The following is a 20548-nucleotide window of genomic DNA, read 5'->3' as shown; positions in this document are numbered from 1 at the left end:
TCTTGGCCTCCCCTCTTTTTCTTCTTGGAGAAGGAGTCACTCTGGCTGCAGGTGGTAGGATTCTCAGCTTGCCCACAGCCCTCCTCCAGTCCCTGACACAGCCCACTGCTCCCACTCCCCAGGTGATGGTCAAGAGTGGCCTGGATGAGCTGGTGAGTGACCTGGTCCAAGAGGCCAACAGTGACCTGGAGAGGGTCCGCGCCATCTGGATCTGGATCTGCCACCACATAGGTAGGCCCACCTGTAGCACCACTGACCCTAGAACCCCAGGGGTGTGTCTCTGGGACTTGATCACCAGTGTATGTGGAGAAAGAGGGAGGATGGGGGAGAGGGGATCCCAGATAGCTGGACTGAATAACCAAAGACTAGCCAAGGAGGGCAGCTCTCACCATGTGCCAACAATCTCTAAGGGGGCGATCACCCATGGGTGGGAACCCCACTCAGCCCTCTGCCCACAGCCAGCAGCCAGAGCTGGGGCCCTTCACATGGCAACAGCCTCCGTCACTCTTGGCCTCCTGGTAAACCTGCTGTACAGGGATGAGAATCCAGGATACAAAGTCATCTGCAAGGAAGATCACCACTGATTAGGAAGAAACCATAGCCTTTGAAAAGTAATTGCAATGCCAAAGGTTTCATAAAGCACCAGTGCCAGGAAGGATGGGCTCTCCTCTCCCCACTCCTTGTTCCCACACGGGCCACCTTGTTCACTGACTCCAGCCCAGTCTCCAGGAGTCTCACGACCACTCAGGAGACCTGGGCCTGTGTGCCTGCCCATGGCTCTCCACAAGAGGACCTTGTGAGTCTCTCCAGGTGGAGCACAGCCTCAGAGGTGATTGCTAAGGGGAGTCTTCCAAACACAAATGAACGGAAGGAAGATCCAGGCCAAGGGACAAACTCCTAGTGATTACTGTGAGACTTAAAGGCCAAAGTGGCTGCCTACCTGCTGCTACCAGGGCTTGAGCCAGCAGTTAGGGATGGAACTTAGAGGATGAGCTCACCTGGCACAGGTAGGAGGTCTGACTATGGAGCCCAAGGGGCCACCTCCTCCCACCCTAATCGCACCAGTTTAGCCTGGGCCTTAACGGGGCAGGAGATCAGAAACCAGAAACAAAATGTTTACTAGTATTTCTTTTACTACATCCCCCCCCCCCTATATTTTCTCTCTCCCCCGCTTCTCCTTTCTTCCCTCCCTCTCTCTCTATCTCTTCCTCTGTCTCCCTTTATGGCCTCAGTGACCACAGTGATTTCTGCCTCAGGACTTCACCACAGGGCTCATGGCCCTTTCACAATACTGGCATCCTCTCCTTAGGGAAGTGACTGTGAGAGAATAGTTTCCTTCATTTGGGGGCAAGCTGTAACCATAGCCCAAAGAGCCCCCTGTGGGTCAGCATGTGACCTTGGCCTTGGGAGCTGCAGCAAAGGTAGATGAGCTGCTTGCAGAGCTGTGAGGGTTATGTTGTGGGATAATCAAGGACAGCCTCCATCCCTGTATCGGTCATGGCTCCTTTCCCTCCAGGGGCAGAGTACCCAATACATAAGGAAAGCACAGGCTTGTTTGTGCTTACTTACTGATTTGTAGAGAACAAAACTACACTGTTCACTACAGCTTAGTAAGTAAGCACAAGTAAGCCCGTGCTTACCTTGCTTACTGGGTGATCTGACACTTTCCCTTCACAGCCCCTCCTCAGAGGTCTGAGGAGCCAAGTGGCCTGCTCTGTGTAGGCCTTACTCTTTCTCTCACCACCTGCACAAAGAGGTGATGTTTTTCCCAATTCCCTGAGGGCTGAGGCCCTTCTTCCACTCACCTTATCTGGGGCTGAGGGAAGCAAGCCCAAGTGATGCCAAAAAGCACACTGAGGAGTGGCGCAATGATCCAGGAAGTGGAGCCCTCTCTCTCCTCTGCCTCAGCCTAGGCCACATGCTCTGGGCTCAGTTGCTCACAGCCCCTCCTCTGCCCTCCAGAGTATGACATCGTAGCTGCCCAGGAGAAGGACCGCCAAGCCTTCAAGATCACTGACATTCTGCAAACCCAGAAAACCAACTGTGATGGCTATGCTGGGCTCTTTGAGAAAATGTGCAGGTAGGAGAGGCATCCTTCCAAAGGTAGCCAGTCCCCAGGGGCTGACCACCACAACCCCATCCCTTCCCCCTTCCAAAGAGCAGCCAACCTTTGCCTCCATGCCAGGCCTGAAACAGAGGTTTGCAAACTCTGCCCTGGAATCCAAGTGAGTCTCGAAAAGGTCAATTTCTCCCTTTAAAACGCCAGCATAATTGACTTTGTACCATCTGCCGAGCTTCGTGATGCATTAATATAATGGCAGATGAATGCACAGAGATAATTTGGTTATAAAAGGCCTTTTTTCTGCCTTCTCCCATCTCTGTGCAGCTGAAGGTGAAAAGAATGGCAGACTTGGGAATGGGAGGACGATGGCTGCTGATGCCAAGGGGACTGTGAAAGGCTGTCCTAGGGGCTGACACAGGAGGCCTCTCTTGGGAAACAAAAGGCCTCCTACCTGAACAGATGTGGTAGTTGGAAAAGCTATTGAACAATTAGGAAGCAGCTTCTCTGGGAGCCTTTGGGTTCCATTTTCAGGGATCTGGGAACAAGTAACCAGGTTGCTGGGGCAGCAGCAGCTCTGGTCTATCAGGATAATGGGTGGGAGGCAGGTGAGGAAATCATTTGTATTTGGGGCATCAATCCTAGTTCTGGGTGCCTTCTACTCAAGGCTGGAGGAGCACAGATGACCCTCACAGCTTCCTGTGCTTTCTCTCTAAGGCTTGCTGGGCTCTCCAGGAAATGCTGAGCCAGCTTCAGGGATCACCAAAGAGCCCCTTCCCCGGGGGGGATCCATGAATGGCTGCTCACTGTGTCTTCAGACCTCTGGGAGCGGGTCTTCTCAGGCCCCAGAGGTCAGCCCTCCAGGACTTCGGGTGGGAATTCATGCAACCAAGTGCTGGCAGTTGTGATGAGTTAATGCTACACACATGCCACAGGACATCCTGCTATCCTGCTCCTGGGAGACACACAACCTCCTAGCCTGACCCCCTGCCCCATTGCACTACTTCCGACCCTCCATCCCTGCCCCTAAACATAGATATACATCTAGCCTGACCCCCTGCCCCATTGCACTACTTCCCACCCTCCATCCCTGCCCCTAAACATAGATATACACCTTGATCTGGTGTTGTTCCAAACCTCCAGCTCTGGTTTCTGCTCTTCCCTTCCCTCACCTCCAAGGCCCAGCCCTGAGACCACAGTGCAGGGACAACTAAGGCAGGTTGGGGTGCAGAGGATACCACCCGGGCCAATCCCCTGCTGTTCCCCTAGAGCAGCCCTCTCCAACCACCACATTCCGCCCCCCACTCCAGACCAGGCAACTCTGCCTGCCTCTCAAAGGCACTTGGGTCCTCACCAGCTCCTCTGGTCTTTGGTTCCTGAACAAGGCTGAAAGCCCACCCTGCCCCACAAAGTCCTCCAACACCACATCTCAACCACCTTTTGAGACCTGCATCCTTCAGTACTGCGTGTGCGTGTGTCTCCTCACACTCACCCTGCTCCCCTTTCCCTAATGCTCCTTCCAGGCCCTACCCCTGGAAGTCAGCACCTCAACCATTCCTGCCCTTGCTGTCATCGGCCTTCTTCCTTATATACCTGCTCTTGCTCCTGTGTTACCTTGAGGAGTCCTGGTGGCGGAGTGGTTAAGCATTCAGCTGCTATCCGAAAGGTCAGAGGTACAAAACTACCAGCTGCTGTGCAGGAGAAAGATGTGGCACTCTGCTTCTATAAAGGTTATAGCCTCGGAAACCCTGTGGGGAAGTTCTACTCTGTCACATGGGGTCACTCTGAGTCAGAATAGACTCAATGGCAACAGTGGGTTTTTGGTTTGGTGTTAACTTATCCTTTTATTCAATACCTTTTTAAATTTAAAAGCACATTTATTTATTGTACACAATTTATAAAATGTACAGAACCAAAAAGAGCAACATTTAAAATTACCCCAAATCCCACCACTTAGAGAAAATACTGTTTAACTTGTTGTCGTATTTCTTTCCAGACCTTGTTCTGTGCAAAGATATTAAGTGTGCTCATCTCTTCATTCACTTCGAGAACCAGGTCTTATACGTCTTTCACTTTTCCCTCTTTTTGCCTCTGCCAGGACCTATCTCAGTATCCTACACACCAAACCAAACTAAACTCACTGCCATTGAGTCAATTCCAACTCAGCAACCCCCATTGGGTTTCCAAGGCAGTAAATCTTTACGGAAGTAGATTGCCCCATCTTCCTTCCGCAGAGCAGCTGGTGGGTTTGAACCACTGACCTTCTGGTTAGCAGACAAATGCCTTAGGCACTGAACCAACAGAGCTCCTACACACAGTAGGCCCTTTATAGATATTTTTGGAATGACAGGAAATGATAGGATATTCCTAGCAGTCATGTGTGAAACAGGCCTCTTTTACTCTCTTTTTAAATAATGACATCACCATCAATCTTTTTTCAGCTCCTTTTATGCCTGGCATCACTTTCAGAATTATTATTTTCATCTGAATTCAAAAATGCTCAGGTTTGGGTTTTTTTTCCTTAATTCATAGGATATCTCCTTCTTTATCCAGTATAAGCTTTCTTGCATGGTATAGGAGGAATGCCAGATTTAAAGCCAGAAAGAGCTACATTCTAGTACTTATTATATTTGTTCCTCTCTGAGTCTTAGTTTTCTCATCTGTACTTTGGGGACTGTAGTGCCTGGGGCTGTAGGATTAAATGAGACCATGCAATTTAGAGTTTGCTAACCTGACTTTGGGATTTTGTTCTTTTAACTTTTTCTGTCCTTCTTGAGTATTGGAGTATTTTTGTTCTGCAGAACTTTCTTGCACGCTGCATCAGCCCACATAGACTCTGAAAATTGACACTTGCCTTGAGTGAGACTGTCAGCTTTTTAGCCTGGTCTGGATGCTTAACAATGGCCGTATCAGCCTACATTAAAACATATCCCCACATCTCTGCATCATTTTTTAAAGTTTGGTTTTCAACCTGGCAGTTACTATGTACAAGATTCCTCACATGGCCAGGACATTTAATAGCTCACAGTTGAATTTTTTAACTCTTGCCTTAAAGGTCAGTAACCCTGTGCATGCATCATTTTCTCATGGTTAGGTGCCATTGAGTTGGCTCCAACTCATAGCAACTCTGTGTACAATAGAATGAAACACTGCCCAGTGCTGCTCCATCCTCACAATCGTTGACGAGCTTCAGTTCATTGTTGCAGCCACTGTACTGAGCCATCTCATTAAGGGTCTTCCCCTTTTTTGCTGACCCTCTACTGTACCAAGCATGATTGGCATTCTCCAGGGATGATCCCTTGTGACAATATGATCAAAGCACAAGAAATGACGTCTGGCCATTCTCGCTTCTAAGGAGCATTCCAGCTGTACTTCCTCTAAGACGGATTTGTCCATTCTTCTGGCATTCCATGGCATTTTCAGTATTCTTCACTGACACCACAATTCAAATGCATCAGTTCTTCTTTAGTCTTCCTTATTCATTGTCCAGCTATCACTTTCTTAGTTCCCCCTAACTTTAAAAAGAACTGCCGAAAGTTTGGTAGATTCATTAGCTAATTCTTTAGTAACCGAAGACACGTGATCCCCACATGTTCATTTATCCCAACTTGGTTGTCAGGGTGGCCTCTTAGCCAGAGTTGTACCCACATGACCATCATTACTTGTTGCCAGTCCATTCCACTTCCCTGCAATGCCTCGTTCAGGACTGGTTTCATAAAGTAACTGGGGGGGGGAGTTCAAGTATTTTCGCAACATCTTCTATTTCCTCATCTTCCTTCCTAAGTAAGTGGTATGTTTTTGTTGTTGTTAGGGCTATTGCCAGGGGCAGATTAGCCAATAAGCAAAGTAAGCAGGGCTTACTTGTGCTTTCTTCCTACTCTGTAGTCAACAATTTCATATTTTTTCACCACATCAAAGATTCTGCTCTAAGTATCGCTGGCATCTGTCTCTCCCCCAACCCGACAGCATCTCCCTACAGAATTAATGCCTCTTTTCAAATTTACAACCCCTGACAGGGATGGAGTACCCAATAAGCAATGTAAGCACAGACGGTGAAAAACATATGAAACTATTCATTACAGATGAGTAAGTAAGCACAAGTAAGCCCTGCTTACCTTGCTTATTGGGTGATCTAACGTTGGGTATTACCTGTAACTGCTGGCCCAGGTTCATTCTGACCTTCCACTGGATTATTGCTCCTTTTTTGCCTCCATTACCCACAGCCTTAATTGATTCTGCTTGATTCCCCTGCAGAGACCATGCTTAATTCCTCAGACTCCTGCCACTATGAGTCAGCCTCCAGTGCACTCCCTCCCCCTGTTATCATGGCTCTCACACCACCAACTAGCAGACTGTCCAAAGAGACTTGTGATGAAGCCAGGAGCTTATTACCAGTGAGACACTTTGATGCTGAGGATGCTGGTTGTCACCAGTCAGCTGTCGGTTTGATTTTCCATCCATCCTCCAGCTGTCACAGGCTTCTGTGCGGTCAGGTGGCTGCTTCCAGTCACCACAATATCACCGATGGTCCCAAGGTCCCCAAGCATGGGGAGTGGCCTTCAAAGCCTCCTGAGAGATGCAGATTTATTTAAAGTATCCCCAACTCTGACTGTCATATAAGGCCTCTGAAAGGGACTTCTAACCCATCCCCCATCCTTATAGCTACATCAGGGGATGGTGCTCACGAAGATGAATTATATCACAGTAGTAAACCATCTTATAATATCACACTCTTTATACCATCCTTAAGCTTGTAATTAAGATCTTGATTTTTAAAAAACGGTGGTGTAATTCATAGCCCCCAAACTGTGTGTCAGGACAACAGCTTTCTAGTGCTGCTTTGCCAGTTGCTGTGTGTCCCAGCTAAGTCAGCCTCCCTTTCTGAACCCCTGAATCCTCACCTGCCAGAGAGGAAGTTGCTATGGTTGCATCTCACTCTAAACAGGCACTTGGAGTGAGAATTATGAGTGTGGTTATAAATTACTGGTGGACAGTGGTAGTGGAGTGATGATAGAATTCTTACTTTCCATGGGGGAAACTCAAGTTTATTTCCCAGGCAGTGCATATCATGTCCAGCCACCATCCATCTGTCAGGCTTGCATGTTGCTGTGATGCTGAATGAGTTTCAGATCTTGCTTCCAGACTAAGGCAGACTAAGAAGGCAGGCCTGGGGATCTCCTTCCAAAAATCAACCAGTAAAAATCCTACGGACCACAGTGGTTCATCCTGCAGCTGATCATGGGCATGGCGTTCCAGGCAGCATCGTGGTGCACTGTGCATGGGCTCACCATGAATTGGAGGCTGACTCCATAGCATCCAACAACAACATAAGTCACTTACTTCTCCATAAAGGTAGAGTGAGAAGAGGGGGGAAGGAGCACATAGCAGGAACATAAAGGAAGTCTAATATTTATAAGAAATTAACAACATAAACTCTGAAACCTAAGTCACAGTTATGTTTGTCCTGCTGCAGTACAGAAATCATATTTTCAATACAATACACAAAATAAGCTTGCTTCATTGTCTTTCCTACAGCTACAATCCTTCCTTACCTCCCTCCCTTTTTTCCCACCTGGCTCAGATATCCTGGGGGAGGTGATCAGTTTTGGGAAAGCCCACTCTGGTCTGAGCCCAGCTGCCCCTCCCCACACACTTCAGCCACACAGCTGCTCAAGCTTGGCTGTCGTGTTGACTGCAGCAGTGTACATGGTGGCTATGGGAGGGCCTCTGGTGGCACAGTGCCTGAGGTATTTGACTGCTAACCAGAAGGTTGGTGGTTCAAACCCATCAGCTGCTCCACAGGAGGAAGTTGGGGTGATCTACTTCTGTAAAGATTTACCGCCTCGGAAACCCAATGGGGGTTGCTATTAGGCAGAATGAATTCAATGGCAATGAGTTTGGTTTTTGGTTTTGGACGATCTAAAAATCCACACAATCAAGTTGATTCCAACCTATAGCGACCCTATGGCATAGAGTAGAAGTGCCACATCAGGTTTCCAAGGCTGTAAATCTTTATGGAAGCAGACTGCCTCATCTTTCTCCCATAAAGCCACTGATGGGTTCAAACCACCAACCTTTTGGTTCGCAGCTAAGCACTTTGGCCACTGTGCCACCATGGCTCCTTCCCCAGATGTGTTCAACCCACTGCCATCAGGTTGATTCTGACTCATAGCAACACTATTGGACAGAGTAGAACAGCCCCGTACGGTTTCCAAGGCTGTAATCTTTACGCAAGCAGACAGCCTCATCTTTCTTCTGTGGAGCAGCTGGTGGGTTCAAATTGCTGACCTTTTTGTTAGCAGCCACAGTCTTGCTCCACCTCCCTACTCACTTAATACCTGAGGATTCATAGCACCAAATTATAATCAGAATCACACAATTAAGTTTTTAAATAATAAGGCTAATTAATATATTCACAGCAGCCACAGCACCTTCAGGGTCACTAAGGAAAGCCTCGGCATTACTGCACCTCTGTTCCGTCCCTCTCCATCAGGCCACATCTGGTGGTGATGTGTGCACCTTGGAAACTCCTCCCCTCAGGGCTTTTCTGGTTGGGTCCTTGTGCCCTGACACCTACTGGGAGGGGGCTGTGGCTTCCCTCATGTTCTCCAGGGAGACATTGCTCAGGGCGTTTTTTGCCATGTTTTCTCTTTGTGGCTTGCAATACACACACCAGCCACAAGGTGTGGAGGTGACGACTAGGATTGTCAGAACTGTCGAAAGTAAAAGCCAAGATACTTGCAGCCTGAGGTCATAAATAAATCTCCTTGGGTGATATTTTGGGCAAATATCTTTAAAATATATCAAAGATCTTAAAAAAAAAAAATTATTTTCTAGTCCCAACTCCTGGCAGCCCCATGTGTGTCACAGCCAAACTGCACTCCATATGGGTTTCAATGGCTGTGATCTTTCAGAAGTAGATTGCCAGGCCTTTCCTACAGGCACCTCTGGGTAGACTCGAACCACCAACCAACCTTTTGGCTCATAGTTTTATGAAGACCCAGGGATTCCTGGAGATGGAAATGTTTCTTGTCTTCTGCTTTCATCAGTGCCTTCCCAGTGTCTGCAGGCAACATTAATTCTTCCTTGTCTGGGCTCGTGCCCTCGTAGCAAAGGCATCTTAGGCAGGCTTCAGGGATCCACTCTGTTCTGGACTATGAGCACCCGGAGGGCAGCGAATGTGGCTTACTCTGGGGCTATTATATTTAACTATCATACTGTATCACATCGTGTCATACTCCCTTGTGCCTGGTACAGTGCTTTGTACACAGTGCTGCATACAGTGACCTTTTAATGAAATGAAATGATCATGAGGCATCCTGACTAGCAACCAGCTGCTGGACACAAAACACCTACCAGTACCACAGGCATTATCTCATATATATGAATTACTTTATTTTGCATGAGAAGTATGGGTTATTAACAATAATGTGTCATTGGACATTATGACTTTCTTTGTCCAATGAATCTTGCACATCACTGCCAGGTAATAACATTCCCTCATATCACAGCAAGCACAGCACAAGCTTCCAGCTGAGTTGATTCTTCATCTCTGCTCTGACTCAGGCACTCCCTATGCACCATCCCCCCACCCCAGCTTCTCATCAGCATATTACTAGGGACTCAACCTCTAGAGATCAGTCCATGCCAGTCTTCTGCTTGGCCCACATTGAGCCTGGCAAAGTCACACCAGAGGTGGTCCTTAGAGCTGGGACCAGAGAGCCTTGATGCACTGGCTCAGCCCATCTTCCAACCACTCCAGCCCGGAGCCCTCCAGGTGGACATCCTGCTTTTCACTTTCTTTCTTCTCCAGTCCTTCTCAGGGATCAAGGGACTTCTCACTCCTCTCCCCACTTGGTTCTTCAGCTCTTACCTCCACTTCATCTCACTCCCCACCCTGCACACTCAGTGAGAACACCCACTTCTCTCAAGCAGAATTTGACCAGCACCTCTGCCCACTTCAGGGCCTGCTCCATTTCACTCAAACCCCCTTCCTTCCTGACCCCAGGTGGCCCTGAGCAGAGAACATGCATCAGCTGGCAGTATATCCAGAGATCCACTGCTCCACTCAGTCAGTTCACCTGAATGTAAAAAGGGCCATTCTTGAAACGCCGTTGTTCCCAGGACTCCCCTTATCCTCCACATCACACTAGGAATTGATATGAACAGGCGTGCTAGGAAAGAAAGAAAAATAATTCACTGAAGAATGTAATTTTAAGTAGTTTTTAATGGATATTTTCCAATTCATAACCATTATTAAGATTTTAGAAGATATAGAGAAGTTTAAAGAAGAAAATTAAAATCGCCATAATCCCATTACTAAGAGATCAGCGTACATTGATGACTTTCACCTTACCCCTTTCTCTCACTCTCTCCTTCCCCGTCTCATTCTGCGTGCTTGCACATACATATACATCCACGCAGACAGACATCTTACCAATTAGAGCATTTTCTATGTTCTTTCCAATTAACATTGTATGGGGAGCATTTTTTACTTCACTAAAATATTATTCACAACTCTCTTGTCCTCATCCAATCTCTGAGTATATGGATGTTACCACCTATTGAAAACACGATTCCATTGTCTGCTGCCTGTTTTCTTTAAGCTATAAATAAGTTTGAGTCTCTCCAGCCTGAGGAAAAAAACCCTTCGACCCCGCACCCTCTCCAGCACAGCCCAGCACCCTGCTCTGCCATTGCTGCTAAGTGAGGCAAACCATTCCAAAAAAGCCCAACCAACAGTATCCAAGTCAATTCTGACTCATGGCAATTCTAGTGTGTCAGAGTAGAACTACAGTCCATAGGGTTTTCAGTGACTCCTTTTTCAGAAGTAGATCATCAGGCCTTTCTTTCAAGGCACTCCTGGGTGGACTTGAACTTCAACCTTTCACTTAGCAGCCAAGTGGGCTAAGTGTTGCACTGTCCGGGGACACCAAGTGAAGCAAGGACCATGTAAACCCAAATATGCATGCTGGCCTTCCTGTCCTCCCACAGGTTCCTCGGCCCACTGCCTTCTGGGCCTCCTACCTCTGGGCTGCCCTTTCTACTCCTGGAAGTCATTTTTAGCCTTTTCCAGCAGAAAATCCTAACCTCAGAGTCTAGTTTCTCTTGCTCTCTGCCCCTTTCCCCAGTGTTCCCAAAATCCTTCCCACAGGGCCCAGCTGGTATGTTCTGATGGGATTCCTTAAAGAGCCCGGGAGTCTGGGCCTTTCGTGAAGCCACAGGCAGGAATGTCAGCATGAGTGGCCTGACTCTGCAGGTATAGGAAGTTCAGGCAGACGTGGTCCCGTGTAGTCATTATGTGCACATTAAGTAGCACCTGATGGCAGGGAAGTTAGAATCTGTTCATTGCAGGACACCACATTCTGCCTCACTCACTCTCCAAATGAAAGGTGGATCTAGATGAATCATATTTGACCCAACATTCTGATTGTTTTTAATTAAATCTTACTGTTATAAGGAAAATTCTTCTCAAGTGCTCTAGTAAAATGTATAGCCGTTTCACCTCATTACCCTGACAGGCTCCATGGCCCCATGTTTAGGGCAAATGAAATGGCCAATGAGGTCTATGGAGACCAGGCCTGAGCACCAGAGAACAGCCTCTGTGAGACAGAACAGGATTTCATCTGAGCTAAGCACAGGGTCTGCACTGTGCAGGGTCAGGCAGCAGCACAGGCACCCTAAATAACACAATTGTGTTCATTTATTATAACAGTTTTCCACAAGTGAAATAAAAGTGTCTTGAGGAAGGGATGCCTTTTTCCAGTTCACACAACGGCTCCAGTAGGGTTAGCATGGAGTATCCCTAGGTCAGACTAACTATAGAACTGTCCACACAGTCAGTCCTCCTCAGCTACCATGTGTAACCAACCACCCTGAAAGGGGAGGCAGGGCTGCTGAGGCGAAAAGACTCTCAGAAGGAGACCCTGGGCCACTCACTGGATACCCTAGGCTACTTGGAGTGGACCACGTTTGACACCTGTGCTTTGGCCTTGGGGCCATGTCGACAGTACAGGTCTGGGCCTCTGGATTACAGCTACAAACACGCAGTTTTATATGATCCCCAGAGGTGACTCATGCCTCCTCCCACTGTTTAGACTCCGGGAAAGTGATGTCACTTATTAGTGAATAGTGGGGGAACATACTCTTAAGGGAATGCTAAAAGTCAGGTTGATGGCTCAGCATTTCTGCTTCCTGCGGGACAGCTACTGGAGTCCCCAACACCATGGCAAGGGCAGTCAGTGAATGACCTTAATGCCTGGGATATGCACTGTGGTGGCCCTGATGTGGGCTGGAGACCCTGACTTGCCTGTCTCTGGGGTCTCCTCTTGTGCCTAGGTTCCACGCAGACAAAACACCTCTTTCTGTTCCCATACTATCCTTGAGCAGTACATAGAGCAGAAAGTGGGGCTCAGTTTTCTCCTTCCCAGCACCCTTCTGTGACACCCACCCATATCACCTAGACTCAACTCTTCAATCACATACTTACAGATTTATAGTTGCTCCAGTACCTGCAACAGTTGTTCTCAACCTTATACGCAAGTTGTGTTGAAGAACATCATTATTTCCTTGGTTCCATATTCTTGAGGTGATCCTCACCGTTGTGTCCCCGTTATCCTCTTGAAGAGCTATTCACAGAGCATGACAGGCAAGCTCTGGAGAGAAGCATTTCAGAAATGAGTTGTACAGTCTCAAGGGAGGAGCAGATCATGGGGACTGCAGCCATTCTGCACAGGGCAGGACCAGGCAGCATTGCAGCCCCTGAGCCCCAAGTCCCTGAGGATAAAAGCCTTTAAGGCTGTATATATCTGAGCATGTGAGAGGCGGGAAGAAGGAGAGACACAGGCAGACTGACGGACAGCACACATGCCTGAGGCCTGGGACAACATGCAGAATAATGGGAGGCTGGCCCCAGTGGAGCCACTTCTTAGGCCCTCTTCCCCCCACTTCAGGATCGCTGGAGTGCAGTGCATGACGGTGCCTGGCTACTCCAAGGGCTTTGGCTACCAAATAGGCCAGAGCTTCTCTGGAGAATTCGACCATGCCTGGAATGCTGTGTTCCTGGAGGGGAGGTGGCACCTGGTGGACAGCACCTGGGGCAGTGGCCTAGTAGACAAGAGCACCTCCAAATTCACCTTCCTGTAAGTACCAGTCTCAATTCTGCTGGGCATCTGGTCAGTGGAAATGGGGGAGGTGTGAGGCTGAAGAAGGCAAGGTGGCAAGGGGGTGGAGGCCGTGGGAGAGATGGGGTGGCTCTCAATGGGCTACTAGAGACCCTCTTACAGACATGGCTTGTTCAGCAGGCTTATGGAGGACCCAGAGCCTTTTGTCACCTCACTCTCCATTGACTAAATCCCCTCTGCCCTGCCCCCCATAGCTTCTTCCACCAAAGCACTGAAAGCCTCCAGCGTTTACCCACAGGCCAGATGTAAGGAAGGCAGGGCTGAGTGCTTCTTTAATTATCTGCAGGTTCCCCTCAGGCCTTTGGCCCAGTGACTGTTAACTGTGCTTGATGCTAGAATTCTCTCCGTGGCTCCCTGAGCCCAGTGTCCTCCTGTCTAGGTTGAATGAGGCCATATCCCATCTCTGAGAAAAGGGTATTGGCTTTGTGGGAAGAGAGCTGTCTGTGGGGCAGAGTCACTGTGAGCCACAGGGGGCATGGTAGCTGGGTTTGCCGGGAATCAGCTAGGGCGTTTCTGTCCTCCAAGGCTCTGGCCAACCCCAGTCTTAACCTAAGGTTACAGCATTCATCATGGACCACAGTGTCCATCAACAGTTCAGATTCCTTTTCACTCAGAAAAAATTAGAGTGTTCCCCCTAACATTTAAATCTTGAAGTTTAAATCTCAACACTCCCTCAACACACACCAAGTACTTGCCTAGTGCACACAGTCATACATGCTGGGTTTATGGACTCATAGACACACTCCTGTCCCTCTGTGAGCTCTGAACACCACTTGCCTTCAGTGGAGTGAGGCATCACCCCACTCAGAATAAGCCTGCCATTCTTGTTCTTGACCCCCATCACTAACTTCCAAAGGACCACAGAAGTCCTCCCAACCGCCAAGCTGCAGGCAAGAGAGGAGATGGGGTGGGGGTGTGCATGGAGAGAGTGAACTTGACCAATTTCCCTCCCTGCTGTCTTGCAGTTCCACTGCCTTACACATGGTCCCCAAGTTACACCTTTGCTCCCTTTATATTCTGTTTGGCTTTGAGAGCAGGGAGAGCCCATTTTCCCCACCTGGCACTCTCTGATGCTTGGAGTGCTCACAAATGAAGGCTGTGGCCTTCTCTTAGAAGGGGTCTGAGACCCTACCTTGGTGCCTCTTTGTGGAGCATCCACCAAAGATCGGAGATGGTGCCTCTTCCTTTTGGGGGTGTTGGCGAGACCTCCTCTGGGTGTGTTAGCCAAAAGGAAGCCACCCTCTGCAGAGTTGGTGAGGGGTGGTCATGCCTGCTTTCTGCAACAGCTGCTAACCCCACATGGCTACTCACCAGCGTTTCCTCCACTCTAGCTACAATGAATTCTACTTCCTTACCCACCCTGCACTATTCATCGAGGACCATTTCCCAGACAATAAGAACTGGCAACTGCTGAAGCCTCCTCAGTCTCTGAGGCAGTTTGAGAACAGTATGTATCACAAGAGTGAATTCTACAACAAGGGGATGCTGAGTGCCTACCCGGAGACCTCCATGATCAGAACAGGTAACGCTGGAGCAGGTGGCTGGAGCAGGCAGCAGGGACAGTGCAGCCTACTCTATGCCTCTAGGAGTCTGGGCCCACACAAGACTGGCCCTGCCAGTGTGACCACAGTGTAAGGCCCATATGTGCAGATGGCTGTGCAATTACCAGGCCGTCGGGGCAGGATGCATGCACAGGCCAATTTGCAGGACCAGAAGCCCTCTCACACCAGTGTAAGCCAAGAAGGGGATACACTGGATGGCTGCAGGTTTCACTAGCACCCGAAGGCAAGACATACAGCCTGGTCTGTCATGGGGGCCAGACCTGGATGGTGACTCTCTCAGCTCACCCAGCAGAAAAAAGGACTGCAGCCCTGGCTCCACACACCCTCCCAATTCAGGTGCCCAGCAGAAGCTGACTAGCCTGCATGCTCTCCTCCCAAACTCCTGGCAGAGAGTGTATATCAACCCAGCAGAGCCAGTATCTGTGCCTTTGTGATCTAACCAGCTAGTCAAGGAGGCAGGGGTCTCCCAGGACAGTGGGGTCAGTTGTACCTTACAGGGTGGTGGAGGCTTCCTGAGGGAGCTGCCTGACCTGCATCCTGGGAGATGGAGAAGGGTAGACATAACGGGTAGGTAAGGATGGACATGTTCCCGGCAGAGAGAACAGGGGAGAGGAGCCCCAACATTCGAGTTTCAGCACCACTAGACAAGGGCTGGGTCTGCAGAGGGAGCCGTTGGCCTCCTCAGCACCCCTCCCTCACTGCTCTGGAGAAGAGCCTTCCAAGTTCAGATGGGGTACAAGCTGGCTGTCAGAGTCCCTGGAGCCCTCTCTGCTCTACCTCCCTTCTTCCCTCCTGGAGGCAGAATCCAGCCTTTCCCAGGTAGCTTCCCTTGGAGCTGAACAGTGCAGAGCACCAAGTTTAGCTGTCCTTCATAGCTGACCTGGACTGACATTTGTTCCCAGCGCTCACTTCCCCAGTGGAGCCATCCACGGACATCAGGGTGGGGCTGCACACTCTGAGATATATGGGGAGACCAGCCCCAGGGACCCAGGACAGCAGTCATGTGTCTTCTGGAGCTTTCTCCAGAGGTCTTATGCATCCCCAGAGCCCCAACTTCTGGTCCAGGGTTGGGCACACAACCTGGGCTGAGCAGCAGGGCAACACCTCAGCAAAGGACTGCCTGTCTGCACCATCTCTGCCACCCGCGGGCCTCTTTCCATCCAGGACAGAAGCCCTGAGTTCACATAGGCTGTTAGTACAGGGGGCCTATGGAAGCCTCAATGTACACTGCACAGTGAGGGGGCAGCCAGAGAGCGCAATTGGCCCCAAGTTAGTTCCAGCTGACTTGGCTCATCCACCTCACAGTGTTTTCCTTAACCAAGTTGCTAAGCTCTTGCGTACTTTTTAAAACCACAAATACCTGGCAGCTCCTGCTGGTAAAATAACAGCCTGGGGTTGCTCACTTTAAGAATCTGTTTTCTGCGTGCACATCAGATGGAGAACCTGTTCTGTTTGTTGTGGGTCATCCAAACACAGGAAAGTGTCACCAGGCCACACCAACATAAAACAAATGCCATTGAGCTGAGTGGGCCTCTTCAAGAAACAAACATGTAAACACCAGATTTCTTAATTTATAGTAACATACAAGTTGATGCCATATTTGTAATACATATTTAAAGGCTATTTATTTTTAGTAGCTAATTAGGTTAAGGGTGGGGCAGAGGAGGAAGCAAAAGAGGGAAACTGAAGTGGGCAAAAGGAAAAGAAGGAAGAAGACCCAGAGCAGGGAGGCAGAAAGCCACTGAGAGCAGGGAGAGTGAGCCAAGGAGGCTGGGAAGGGGGAGAGGCCAAGGGGCTCCTACAAGGGATACCAAGAGGGTGCCAGTCCTTTATCTCACTTCTTCCTGTCATTCAACACACCTTTGCTAAGAAACCTTCTGGGCCAGGCACCATGGCCAGCCACTAGACATGACAAGAAATGAGACAAGCCCAGCCCAGTCCCCACAGAGCCCACAGCCCAACAGGAAAGACAGACATTACAAAAAAAGGGCCACATGATTAATCACAATGGTGATAAAACCAAAACCAAACTCACTGCCAACAAGTCGATTCCAACTCATAGTGACCCCACTGGGCTTCCAAGGCTATAAATCTTTACGGAAGTAGACTGCCTCCTCTTCTTCCATGGGACACCTGGTGGATTTGGCACCACCAACCTTTTGGTTAGCAGCCAAATGCCTTAACCTCTACAACACCAGAGCTCCTTCACAACAGTGGTAATTTCCCTCAACAGGAAGATCCAGGGACTAGGAGAAGGGCTTCCATAGATCTCAGCCTCTTCTGAGAAAATTGTGAAAGGCTTCTTTGTTGTCAGAAGGTTTAAGTTGAAGCCTTACCCAGGATTGCAGGGAAAAGATGAGAAGGGAAAAGCATTTGGAAAAGAGGGAGCAGAGTGTGTGAGTAACCTGAGGCCTAGTGGGTGGCCCTGAAATATCTGAAAGAATTCCCTGTGGCCCCAAGAGTGAGGACACTGATGCTGGTGAGAAAGGAGGGGACAGGCTTCCCCGTGATCTCCAGTTTGGTGTGTGCCACAGAACAGGAATATGACCCAGTGGGCCTTTTCACAGGAGCCCTCAAGCTGCTATGTGCAGGTTCTGGGTGGTGATCCATGCCCCTGATATGAATCACATGGTCATCTGGACCTCGGTGTGTGGGAGAGAGACCTGCTCATAACCAGTGCCGGTGCAGGATGGAGCAGAACAGCAGCTGTGAGGAAGCAAGGTGCTGAGTTAGAACAGGAAGTGAGGGGTGAGGGAAGTTTCAACCAAGAGAGAATAACAAGCCTACTGTTCTTGGTCACGTTCCTTTGAGATAACTGTGGGACAAATGTGCCACAAAGTGACTGAAGGCAATGGGGAATGTAGACAAAGAAAACAGCATTAAAGCACGAGGAACCCCCACAGTTAATGTAACAGACAGAAGATGAGTGGCAGTGGAAAGCAGATGGTGTGATCAGAGAGGTGGGGAGCAGGCTAGAGAGGGTCATGGACGCAGGAAGGCATGGCCAGCACTGTGGATCCTCCTGAACCACCAGCCTCTGGTTAGCAGTCACATGACTTAAGCACCACACCACCAGAGCTCTGTCAAGTTCTGGGAGACCTGGTTATTTAGGAAGTCACTGAAGACTTGGGAGAGTGGGGGCAGAGGCCAGATTTCAGAAAGCTGGTGGGTGGATGGAGTCCCTGCATAGAGCAAACGGTTAACGCACTTGGCTGCTAAGTGAAAAATTGGAGGTTCACATTTACCCAGAGGAGTCTGGAGATCTAATTCTAAAAAAAAAAAAAAAAAAAAAAAAGTTCTTGAAAACCCTACAGAGCACAGCTGTACTCTGACATATGGGAGTCAGAATCGACTTAATTTTTTTTATTTTAGTTTAGTGAAGAAGAAATAGAGATAGTGGGGAGGGGTCACTCATTTGAGTAGTTTGGGATATAAGTTGAGTGAAGAGTTGATAGGGAAGGTTTGGAGATGCAGGGATCCCTGTGAAGAAGGGAGGTAGAGGGCTATTATGAGCTCCCGTCCCTGTCCTGCTGGCCCAGGTGGGGTTTCTCTATGCCCCGAGTTGGGAGTTGGCATTGAATGGAGGAGCTGAGAAGCCTGGAGTCAGAGGCTTCATGGTAGACTAGATGGACGGTCTCATGGACACTACCCTAGAGTCCAGGCATGGCTGTCTGTCTCCCTCCAGCAAAAGCATCTGAGGCCAGATTGGGGGAAGGTTACTGGTGCACATGGACCAGACAGTTGTCTCCTTCCTTTGCTCTTGTCCATGTACGAGGCTGGGGAGACTGGTTGGGGCTAGGGCAGGGGATGAATCACCCTCCAAGGGAGAGATAAGGAGGGGCTCTCAGGGGAGCCACTGCCCCTCCTCGTAGTCCTGTGAGAAAGAAGGAAGGACCAGGTGGGTGAGTGCTCATGGACTGCAAAACCCAGGGACCTGACCACATGTCCCTGAGAAACAGTGATGAGGATAAAGGAAGGCAACGCAGCAGGGCAAGGGGAGAGGGAGAAGGAGGGTTGGTGCAAGAGAGTCCTGTGTGGGCCCTGAGTCTTCACAGTCATTCCAGAAACATGGCTAGGACACACCTATGTAAGAATTAGGGGTTCAGGGAGAGGCAGGGAGCAGGAAAGTGATCCTCCCCTGAACACTGTTTCCAGAAGTGAAGTCACTCCAGCAAGTTTTTAAGGTAAAATGTTGACATGGCAGCTGTTGACACTCTAATGAACAGATGCTAGAAGGAACAATGTGAAAGCAAGACCTGAGGAGCCCAGATAATAAGCCCCTTGACCCTATTCCCTAGGGGCTCTGGACAGGCTGAGCCTCTAGGCAGCTTTCATCTAGTGTGAATCAGTGGGTGGATGTGCTCATACAGCTGGAAGCATGTTTTTTCCGGTCTGAGCCCTGTCTCCAGATCTCGGGAAGAGAACCACCTAAAGGGGATCCAAGAGCCCCTTCCAGTGGTGTGCTGCAGATGTCAGGGGTCGCTTAAAATGCATCATGGTGGAAGTATTTACACCATAGAAATGGGCGTAGCACTACACATTACAAATCAGGGTTTGAGAAAGGCAGTTAAATGTTTACAAACACTCTTGGACATGTTTCATCTGGCCCTGGCCTTCTCCCCACAGTGAACGGGAAGGCCACGGTCACCATTGAGAGCTGTGCCCCCACGCTCTTCATGTTTATGCTCAATGGCAAACAGGAGCATGGGCTACTGAGTCTCAGAGAGAATGGGATGAAGCTGGAAGTATACCCTCCATCCACGGGCACCCACAAGCTGCAGATCTTCGCCAAAGGCAACTCCGACATTTACAGCTCAGTGCTGGAGTACACCCTCAAGTGCAACTATGTGGACTTCGGGGCCCAGCTGCCCAGTGAGCTGCACCAGCCCGTGGGCCCCAGCTGGTTCTCAGAGAAGATGGGAATCATAAAGCCCTCGCACCCTGACCCCATCATCCATACCACTGATGGGCGCTGCTCCATCAGCTTCGGCGTGGACGAGGGCATCAGCGTCCTGGCCTCCCTGCATGGCGATGATGGCCCCATCACTGAGGAGACACAACGGCGCTACATCTTCCAGCTGCACCAGGAGAAGAGGACAGAGCTGAAAGTCCAGCTGCCCCACGCCGGCAAATTTGCCCTCAAGATCTTTGTCAAGAAGAGGCAGGAAGTGGGCAACTACATCTTTGTCTTCAATTACCTCCTGTGCTGCACCAACACCAAGGTGAACTGGCCCATGTTCCCCGAGAGCTTCGGCAACTGGGGGCATGACAATGAGCTGCTGGAGCCTCTGTCCGGCGTGCTTCCTGCCAACCGGAACATCCCGTTCAAATTGAAGCTACCCGGTATCGCCAAGGCCCTGGTGAAGGGGCAGGACACATGGCCCCTGACCCTGAACAACGAGGGCTACTGGGAGGGCAGCTGCAGCACAGCAGGCTGCCAAGAAGTCTACGTCATGGTGCTGGAGAACGCCAACCACAACTTCTACTCCTACATCCTCAAATACAAAGTGAATGCCCAGTGAAGGGCTACACTCTCGTCCCCCAGCCCCTGCCACACCCTCCTAGAGAGCCAAGGCCAGGCCTGCCCAGGGAGGACCCCAGGGAAGTGCAAAGAGCCCTGGATACATCTGAGTCTGCATGAAATCACTTCTAGGCCTCTGCCTCAGTCTCTTTCCTCTGTGGCAGGAGCTGTGCACAGAAATTTTAGCAATGACTGGCGGGACAGAGGCCAAGGCCCTTTAAAA

The 20548-nt window shown here is 49.6% G+C and overlaps 1 protein-coding gene across 1 annotated transcript in view; it reads left to right on the top strand.

Annotated features, from left to right (window-relative positions):
- KY (kyphoscoliosis peptidase) overlaps positions 1-20326 on the top strand; it is a 67336-nt gene extending 47010 nt beyond the window's left edge. Inside the window, exons 7-11 of the mRNA XM_007937093.1 lie at positions 123-231; positions 1963-2080; positions 13012-13200; positions 14574-14764; positions 19431-20326. Coding sequence (XP_007935284.1) covers positions 123-231; positions 1963-2080; positions 13012-13200; positions 14574-14764; positions 19431-20326 — 1503 coding nt within the window. The remainder of the gene's footprint in view (positions 1-122; positions 232-1962; positions 2081-13011; positions 13201-14573; positions 14765-19430) is intronic.
- The last annotated feature ends 222 nt before the right edge of the window (positions 20327-20548 follow it).

The sequence above is a fragment of the Orycteropus afer genome, unplaced genomic scaffold (assembly GCF_000298275.1).
Source record: "Orycteropus afer afer isolate SDZICR_OR568_19922 unplaced genomic scaffold, OryAfe1.0 scaffold00003, whole genome shotgun sequence".
NCBI classification, from domain to species: Eukaryota; Metazoa; Chordata; class Mammalia; order Tubulidentata; family Orycteropodidae; genus Orycteropus; species Orycteropus afer.
Note: the sequence above shows the minus strand (reverse complement) of the source record. Positions and strands in the feature narration are given on the sequence as shown.